Source organism: Colobus angolensis, unplaced genomic scaffold (genome assembly GCF_000951035.1).
Source record: "Colobus angolensis palliatus isolate OR3802 unplaced genomic scaffold, Cang.pa_1.0 Scaffold1, whole genome shotgun sequence".
Taxonomy (NCBI): domain Eukaryota; kingdom Metazoa; phylum Chordata; class Mammalia; order Primates; family Cercopithecidae; genus Colobus; species Colobus angolensis.
Genome location: NW_012110918.1, coordinates 17949954 through 17959506, shown reverse-complemented (window position 1 = coordinate 17959506; position 9553 = coordinate 17949954). Strand labels below are relative to the sequence as shown.

The 9553-nt window shown below is 47.6% G+C and overlaps 1 protein-coding gene across 1 annotated transcript in view; it reads left to right on the top strand.

Moving 5' to 3' along the window:
* NPLOC4 (nuclear protein localization 4 homolog (S. cerevisiae)) overlaps nt 1-9553 on the top strand; it is a 67198-nt gene that overhangs the window by 9831 nt on the left and 47814 nt on the right. The window contains exons 2-5 of the mRNA XM_011933332.1: nt 2066-2242; nt 4982-5030; nt 6437-6531; nt 8764-8887. Coding sequence (XP_011788722.1) covers nt 2121-2242; nt 4982-5030; nt 6437-6531; nt 8764-8887 — 390 coding nt within the window. The 5' untranslated portion in view covers nt 2066-2120. The remainder of the gene's footprint in view (nt 1-2065; nt 2243-4981; nt 5031-6436; nt 6532-8763; nt 8888-9553) is intronic.

Genomic DNA, 9553 nt, shown 5'->3' with positions numbered 1-9553 from the left:
TTAGCCAGGATGGTCTCGATCTCCTGACCTTGTGATCCGCCCGTCTCAGCCTCCCAAAGTGCTGGGATTACAGGCTTGAGCCACCGTGCCCGGCCCTAGAGTATATTTTTTGAAATTGATCTAGTGTGTAAGTCAAGTTTTTTATATTAGTAGTTAGAGGGTGTTTAGGAATATGTAATCTGCTATTAGACATCTTGGCTGGACGCGGTGGCTCACGCCTGTAATCCTAGCACTTGGAGAGGCCGAGGCAGGAGGATCACCTGAGGTCAGGAGTTTGAGACCAGCCTGTCCAACATGGAGGAACCTCGTCTCTACTGAAAATACAGTAAGTATCTGGGCGTGGTGGCAGACACATGCCTGTAATCCCAGCTACTTGGGAGGCTGAGGCAGGAGAATCGCTTAAACCCGGGAGATGCAGGTTCCAGTGTGCCAAGATTGCGCCACTGTACTCCAGCCTGGGTGACAGAGCAAGACTCTGTCTCAAAAAAAAAAAAAAAAAGAGAAAGAAACAGATGCCTCTGTCTTGATAATGTTTGGTAATGTTCATCACCCAAATGAGGGAAGAAGAAGGGGAGGGAAGAAATTAGTTGAAGAGCTGCCCTGAGCCCTGTGTCCATGTGTCCTTGAGGCCTCCTTTCTTCCTTCACTGTATTGGTTTGGAGCTGTGGATCCTGCCCTCTCAGTCTGTGTCCTGTGTGTGTGTCTTGTTGGCAGCAGTTAAATATCTATCAGAGGCCATGCTGCAGCCTTTCTTCCTAGGCTGGCCTGGAGGGTTAGTGTTGGCAGCCATCTCTGGTCACTTGGGACCCCAGGCGGCTTCTGTGGACTGTGAGTGGAGATGCTTGTTCGCCTCCGAGGTCAGCAGTTTGCCATGGCAGTCAAGCCTGGCACCAAGTTGGCAGCGTGACTCTTTAGACTGAAAGCGATAGAAAACCAAATGTGACTTGTGGCAGCCTTTTTGGAAAGCAGTATGTCAGCAGCTTCAGAGACAAACAGAAACCCTTAAGCATGACTCTTGGGAGTTTGCCCTTTAGAAGGAAAACTGCAGGGACATCTGTCTGTGGGTGTTTTTGGGTGGTGTTGATGGTGGCAGAAACTGGCAGACAGTGTGCATACTTCTCAGTGTGGGAGTGGCTGAGCAGTGGTTAAGCAGCCTCACTGGGGAACGTGCGGCCATTGTCATAGCAATCAGATGTGGACCCCTTATATTTGGAGGATTTTATGAGGGGTTGTTGAAGTAGAAAAGCATGTCTCTGCTAATCTCAGTTTGTTTTTTTTTTTGTGGTGCAGTCTTGCTCTGTCGCCAGGCTGGAGTGCAGTGGCGTGATCTCAGCTAACTGATACCTCCGCCTCCTGGGTTCAAGTGATTCTCCTGCCTCAGCCTCCCGAGTAGCTGGGACTATAGGCATGTGCCACCACGCCCAGCTAATTTTTTTGTATTTTTAATAGAGACAGGTTTCACCATGTTGGTCAGGATGGTCTCGATCTCTTGACCTCGTGATCCATCTACCTTGGTCTCCCAAAGTGCTGGGATTACAGACATGAGCCACCGAGCCTGGCCAATCCCACTTTTTAAAAGTAGTGACAGCTTCCATGTGTGCCTGTGCTTATGTGTGTATGTGAACGCCAATAAAGCAGTGGAGATACATGCAGCCAGCACATGCAGTGTTGGGGGAGGAGGGAGCCTCCCAGAGGCCAGAGGAATGGCTGAGGGAGGTGGGGGCCAAGCAGAGGGTGAGAGGTGGGAGGAGAGGCCCTGAAGCCCAGCAGGTCCATTGTGGTTGTGTGTGCATGCAAAATCATTTGGGTGTATGGAGGCTTCACAGACTTGAAGGTAAAATTGTAAGAGAGATTAAATTCCAGAGAACCTGCATACTGGTCTTTATAATGCCAAGAAACATAGGGGAGATGTTAGAAGAGAATTCTGGTCTTAAAATTAGAAACCTCATGATTTAGGCCCACAGGGGTGGGTGTTGACATTTGCTTTTTGCAGATATCCGAGTTGGGCTTCCATGGAGCTCAGGTGGTAAGGGAAGGCATTGGCCTCTGTTTGTCATTTGAACAGGCATGGCGATTTGTTGTTCCTGTTTCCCTCGAGCCTTGCTGGGCCCTCATCTGAAATGGAGACGTCAGCTCCACCGGGCTTCAAGGTCTTTGGCGCTCCCAATGTGGTGGAGGATGAGATTGATCAGTACCTCAGCAAACAGGATGGGAAGATTTACCGAAGCCGAGACCCACAGCTGTAAGTGATCCATGGGATTCCAGGGTACTACATGTGGTGATCTTAATGGGTGAATAAAGGGAAATGTTTATAATATGTCCTGCTTTAATAAGTATCTGATGAAGAAATGTAAGTCTGAAGTTTTACTATCTTCAGGTTAAACTTTACTTCCAAGTTATCTTGTTAGCTTTTTATCAGTTTTTGTTGTTGTTGTTTTTTAGCTTTTTATCAGTTTCAATCTCAAAATATGTTCCCATAAAAACTTTTGAAGCATTGGATACAAAGAGACTGGAAAGGTGTCGGGGGAGTTGGGGGCCTCACACCAAGTCTTTACTGTGATGTCCTCTGGAGATGCTGACTTCCGTGCAGAGTGGGACGTTAGTCAGCAGCTGCAGGGGAGGGAAGAAGGAAGGGGCAGGTGGTTGTGTGTGCACCCGTGCGAGGTGCGTGCTGTGTCTCTCATTTCGTAGTGGTTGGATGATTTTGACCTGCCACACTAGTGTGCGCTCTCCATCCCTGCAGCGAGCATTTCACTTGCAGAAGATGCTGTGCCTTGGAATATTCCCTCCTTACCTGGGGCTATATGAAGTGTTTATGTATATATATTTGTTTGTTTTAGATTTTTTGCAATTCCTTTTTTTTTTTTTGAGACGGAGTCTCGCTCTGTCGCCTGGGCTGGAGTGCAGTGGCCGGATCTCAGCTCACTGCAAGCTCCGCCTCCCGGGTTTACGCCATTCTCCTGCCTCAGCCTCCCGAGTAGCTGGGACTACAGGCGACAGCCACCTCACCCGGCTAGCGTTTTTGTATTTTTTTTAGAAGAGACGGGGTTTCACCGTGTTAGCCAGGATGGTCTCGAACTCCTGACCTCGTGATCCGCCCGTCTCAGCCTCCCAAAGTGCTGGGATTACAGGCTTGAGCCACCGCGCCCGGCTGCAATTCCTTTTAAATAAACCAGTGAGAAGGATCTGAGTTTACACTTGGCCATGTGAAATTATCTGAGCGAAGGTTGTCTCTGCAGTGGGGTCGTTTTCAAAATGCATCACTCTGTAGATGTGACGGGGTGCTGACTTTGAGATACGGGATTCCAAATGCTGCATTAGCAACTTTTATGTCTTAGCTCAGAGAACCATAAATGGCGCAGCTGCCATTGGCATGGAGCCACTTTGTAGCCATAGCCATTAGCTGGCATGCCTTTTCCATTTGTGTTTCCTCCCAGGGGCCTGGCGCTGGCTTGCTTGCATGATCTGTTTTCATTGCTTCATTAGCAGCTTTTGAGAGAGAGAGCGTGTGTGTGTGTGTGTGTGTATGTGTGTGTGTGTGTGGATTCTGACCTGTCATCAGGTAGAGCCTGCCTGTTTATTAGGAAGTACAGAGACCACCTCTGTTTCGAAACACAGAGCCTGTATGCATCTAAGAATTCCGACTCCATTTAGAAAGGGATCTGATGGAGCCCCAGAGGGACTGCCACCGGCGTCTCACCACCCCACCGCTGCCTTCACGTTGTGTGTGTTGTGCTCCCAAGGCTTCTGTGACTGAAAATGTCAGAAACCCATGGGACAAGTTTTTTTTTTTTTTTCTGTTATTTCCCAAAATGCACATGAAGTAGGTATTTTCCAAACTTGGATTATTTATGCACTGCTCTCAGGCCCTTTGCCATGTTCACGTACTAGCTTTGTTATTATTTATTTAACACTTTAAATGGACTTGGCTGGACACAGTTGCTCATGCCTGTAATCCCAGCACTTTGGGAGGCTGAGGCGGGTGGATCACCTAAGGTCAGGAGTTCAAGACCAGCCTGACCAATATGGTGAAACCCCGTCTCTACTAAAAATACAAAAATTAGCCAGGTGTGGTGGCTGTAATCCCAGCTACTTGGGAGGCTGAGATAGGAGAATCACTTGAACCCAGGAGGTGGAGGTTGCAGTGAGCTGAGATCGCACCACTGCACTCCAGCCTGGGTGACAGAGTAAAACTCCGTCTCAAAAAAAAAAAAAAAAAAAAAAACTATTTTATTTATTGTTTTGAGATGGAATTTCACTCTTGTTGTCCAGGCTGGAGTGCAGTGGCACAATCTCAGCTCATTGCAACCTTCTCCTCCCAGGTTCAAGTGATTCTCCTGCCTCAGCCTCCCTAGTAGCTGGCATTACAGGCACTTGCCACCATACCCAACTAATTTTTGTATTTTCAGTAGAGACAGGGATTCACCGTGTTGGCCAGGCTTGTCTTTAACTCCTGACCTCGGGTGATCCACCCATCTCAGCCTCCCAAAGTGTTGGGATTAGAGGTGTGAGCCACCACCTTCGGCCAGAAAACTACATAAATTGACTTTGAGTTTGTTCACTTTTATCTTTGGTTTGTGTCATTTTAAGCAGTCAATCCCCATGGAGTCACAGGTTTGATGTGCGGGTCAGTTTTTTCTCATTCATATCAACATAAATAGTAAACTGCTGGGTATGGTGCTGCACACCTGGAGTCCCAGATACTCGGGAGGCTGAGGTGGGAGTGCTTGAGCCCAGGAAGTCAAGGCTGCAGTGAGCCATGATCACCACTGCACTCCAGCCTGGGCGATAGAGTGAGAGCCTGTCTTTAAACAAAACAAAACAACAATTAAAATATAAACGTTCATCCATGTGCCATCTGGAATATAACTCCATGTGGGCACAGAAACACTGTTAAAGTAGGACGTATGTGTGAGATGGCAGCAGCGGAACACAGACATCCTCACTGCTCTGCCTTTTTCTGCCTTGTTACTCTCCTCAGATGCCGCCACGGCCCTTTGGGGAAATGCGTGCACTGCGTCCCTCTAGAGGTGAGAGTCTCTGCGGAGTAAGTTCTGGGCCGGTGTGGGGGGCTGCGGGTAGACAGCTGTCTTAAGTGCTTTCCCTGAGTCCATGCACTTGGTTGTAGTGGTTCAAAGAACTTATCTATTTATTGCCCTGGGCCTCATATTCCCCCTAGTGCAAGCTGCACACAGGATGAGCCTTTATTTATGGGAGTGACCTTCTCGCTTGATTATGAATGGCTGAAGCATTTGTGTGGCTGTGATAAAGGGGCAGCATTTACAGCAGGCTCCCTGGACAATCCTTTTCAGATCTGACACAAAGCTGAGTCTGTCAGCTTCCGTGCTTACCATTGTTTTGATTTACTTTGCCTTGAATCTCACATCTCTTGTACTGGTTTGTCCTGGTGAGATTGAGAGTTACCATAATAATGCTGACTGGAGCTGTTAATGCTGGATTTACAGCAGGAAGGCCAACCTGATTTTCTTCATGAGGCATCTCTTGCATTCTTGAGGCATTTCTTTTTGCAGAATTTTCCTGTAACTCATTTGACTTAGAACGTTTTTTTTTTATAGAGATTCATTTTAATCTTGAAAAGATAACTGGCGCACAAAGAAAAACTTGCTTCTGGCTATGTGCTGTTCACACCTGTAGTCCCAACACTTTGGGAGGCCAGGGTGAGAGGATCACTTGAACCTAGGAGTTGTTGAGCCTGGGCAACTCTTTTTTTGTATACCCTGTCTCTACAAAAAATTTAAAAAATTAGCTGAGTGTGATGGTTCACACCTGTAGTCCCAGCTACTCGGGAAGCTGAGGCAAGAGAATCACTTGAGGCTGGGAGGTCGAGGCTGCAGTGAGCCTTGATTGCGCCACTGTACTCCAGCCTGGGCAACAGCGTGAGACCCCATCTCTAAAACAATTAAATTGGCTGGAGTCAGTGTCTCACACCTGTAATCCTAGCACTTTGGGAGGCTGAGGCGGGTGGATCACGAGGTCAAGAGTTTGAGACCAGCCTGGCCAATATGCTGAAACCCCGTCTCTACTAAAAATACAAAAATTAGCCAGGCGTGGTGGCGCGTGCCTGTAGTCCCAGCTACTTGGGAGGCAGAGGCAGAAGAATCGCTTGAACCCAGAGGTAGAGGTTGCAGTGAGCAGAGATTGTGCCGTTGTGCCATTGTACTCCAGCCTGGGCGACAGAGTGAGACTCTGTCTCAAACAAACAAAACACACAAAAACAACAATAACGAAAATCAATTAATTGAAAAAAGAAAAACTTGGTTCTGACCTAGAGTGGTAAGGGAGACCCCAGTACCTGCTTTGGCTGTGGGCCTTGACTTGCCGAGGCCATGCTGCCTGGCCTCTATGCACAGCGGAGGCTCAGCGCCTGAAGCACCCGGCAGGTGTGACTGCACTTGCTTACTCTGTGTCTTGGCAGCCATTCGATGAGGACTATCTAAACCATCTCGAGCCTCCTGTGAAGCACATGTCCTTCCATGCCTACATCCGGAAGCTGACTGGAGGGGCTGACAAGTAAGCAGCTTGCTATAACCTGGTTGTGCGTAAATTCCTTTTTGTGTATCTGGCAGTTGTTGCTTATAGCCACTGAATGTGTGAATGAGAGAAGTAAAGATGAGAAGGGGCCACACGCCTTTGAATGTTACCCTGGTTCTATATTTATTTTTTATGTACACATATATGGTTTATTTTTTGTTTTTTGTTTTGTTTTTTTTTTGAGACAGAGTCTGGCTCTGTCGCCCAGGCTGGAGTGCAGTGGTGCAATCTTGGCTCACTGCAAGCTCCGCCTCCCGGGTTCATGCCATTCTCCTGCCTCAGCCTCTTGAGTAGCTGGGACTACAGGTGCCTACCACCATGCCCAGCTAATTTTTTGTATTTTTGGTAGAGGCGGGGTTTCACTGTGTTAGCCAGGATGGTGTAGATCTCCTGACCTCGTGATCTGCCCACCTCGACCTCCCACAGTGCTGGGATTACAGACGTGAGCCACCGCGCCTGGCCCACATATATGTTTTTAAGAGATGGGGTCTCACTATGTTGCCCAGGCTGGTCTGGAACTCCTTGGCTCAAGTGATCCTCCTGCCTTGGTTTCCCCAAAGTGCTGGATTACAGGTGTGAGCCACCTCGCCTGGCCAACCTGGTTCTAGAAGGGAGCTAGCAAGGCAGTGACTGTGCAGGCATCTGATTGCGTAGCCACAGTGCAGTGTCGGACAGAGGCTGTCCCCACACACGCCGCCCCGGCAAGATAGCATCTGTGATGGTGGCCTGTTGTATCTGTGGTCTGAGTTCATTCTCTGCTTTTCAGAAAAACAACTACCCTGTGATAATCTCAGCTCCCCGACTTCAGTGTCTGGCAATCCTTTCCCTAGAGTCCGGCCTCTGAGTCAGCTTGGTTTTCAGCCACAGCAGGGGCTGCAGCCACTTGTCCTTAGGGTACCACAGTAGTTGCCCGCAGGCTCTGCCAGGTAGGCACAGGTGGTAACAGTGGCCAGAGAGGGGTGAACTGATCATTTTGATTTCTTTTAAGCCATGGCAAGTCCTTGCCTGTACGACCTTCTCCTGTTGGCTCTCTGTACACCCTACCAGAAAGTAACAGGCTTCAGCTATTATTTTGTAATTCCTGTCAGTGCGACAAGAGGAGATGGTGGCTGAACTGAAGTCAGCAACATTTTGTGAAGGATGTCATATTCGCCTGATTGTAGCTTTTCTCTGACAACCCGCTGACATCCTAAAATGACTTTTTAAAAATGTTAGACCAGAAGAAGAAACCTACTAGAAAGCCACTATTGCTTGTCAGTGGGGAAAGCTATGGAACGCTCTGGACTAAGGAGTGGGTGCAGATTGATTGTAGTGAAAGAGACTTGGTCAGCCTTTTGTCAGTCTAGGTCAAGGAACACCGTCTCTAGTGGGGGCGTGTTTGTGGCTGCCATTAACATGCAGATTTGGTCACGAGTCATTTCTTCCTAGATGCTATGATACCAAAAATGGCTCACCACAAAAAATGATCAGTATGTGAGGTAATGCGTATGTTAATTAGCTTCATTTAGCCATTCCACAGTGTGGACATGTTTCAGAACATCATTTCTTACACTGTAAGTATATAGTTTTTATCTGAAAAACGAAACCTCACGTCCACCTTAAAGATACAGATTTTTTTTTGTTTTTGTTGGTCATTTATGTTTCAGTAAAGCTGGAGAAAAAGAAAAAGTTCAGAGTAGGGTCCAGGACTTTCTCATTAACAGTCTTCAACAGTAGTTTTTATTTTAGCTTAAAGCAGTGAAGATGCCTTAATTATATATCCTAATCAGATTTTTCCCATGAATAAGAATTTTTTACAAATATCTAAGTACCGGGCTAATGTCAACGTTGCTGATAATTTAATGAAACCTGTACCAGCCTCATGTCCGCTCAGTGGCACAGGTGACATCAATAGATATTCTGCAGTATTCTTGCAAACTTTCTTGCATGTTAGTGATAGATAGTAAAAAAAACACCACAGTTTGGTAGGAAAGTAGTTGTGTGTTTCTGTATGGTTGAAGTGTGTGGGACAAGCTAGGATTCGGAATGTGCTGGAACTGCAGGTAGAGCTTCCATGAGAAACATCCTTAGCACATCTTCCCTGCTGCTGCCACGTGCTTAGCTCCTGAGATGCTGTTCAGGAGGTGTAAGATACTTAACATGTAGCTTCCAACCTCTTGCTCAACTTCTCACCAATGTGATGTTTAAGTAAGTTGCTTCTCTTCTACGTAGGGGGAAATTTGTTGCCCTGGAGAACATCAGCTGCAAGATTAAGTCAGGGTGCGAGGGGCACCTCCCATGGCCGAACGGCATCTGTACTAAGTGCCAGCCGAGCGCCATCACGCTGAACAGACAGGTGAGATGTTCCCTGTCTAGATTTGTTTTCATGGCTGAGAAATGAGTATTTCCAGAAGAGCACCTTGGAGTGGAATGCCATCAGCATCTGCGTGGCGGATTTTCAGTACTGTTTGATGGATTGAATGACCCTTTTGTGGAAGGGCTACACTGAGTATGTCATTTTTAAGACTTCTTGCTCTTGGAGGTATGGAGTATGAGCCCTCAGTTCTCTTTTTTGCTGGCTCATATGGAGGCAGAATGTTTCTGGTGATTATTTAAAATCCTCAGTGGTTGTGAGGAAACTGGCTCTGAAGGTTGGTAAAGGGGCACCCCTTGGACCAGCTCTGAGCACCCGTCCAGGCTGGCTTAAGGAGAGAATGTGGCTCAGGAAGGAGGGGGCGTTCAGCCTTTCTGGATGTTTTGCTCTCGTTGTCCCGCCTCTGAGAGTAGGCTACCTCGCCTTCCTGCTGCCACTGTGCCCTTGGAGAAAATGGCTCCTTAGAGAGAATTCCGTGGCCTCCTTGAGTTTTTTGGAAATCTCCTGTGTTCTCCATTCCTTTTTTCTTCTTGAAAACTACTTTATTTTGGCCGGGCATGGTGGCTCACACCTGTAATCCCAGCACTTTGGGAGGCTGAGGCGGGTGGATCACCTGAGGTCAGGAGTTCGAGACCAGCCTGGCCAACA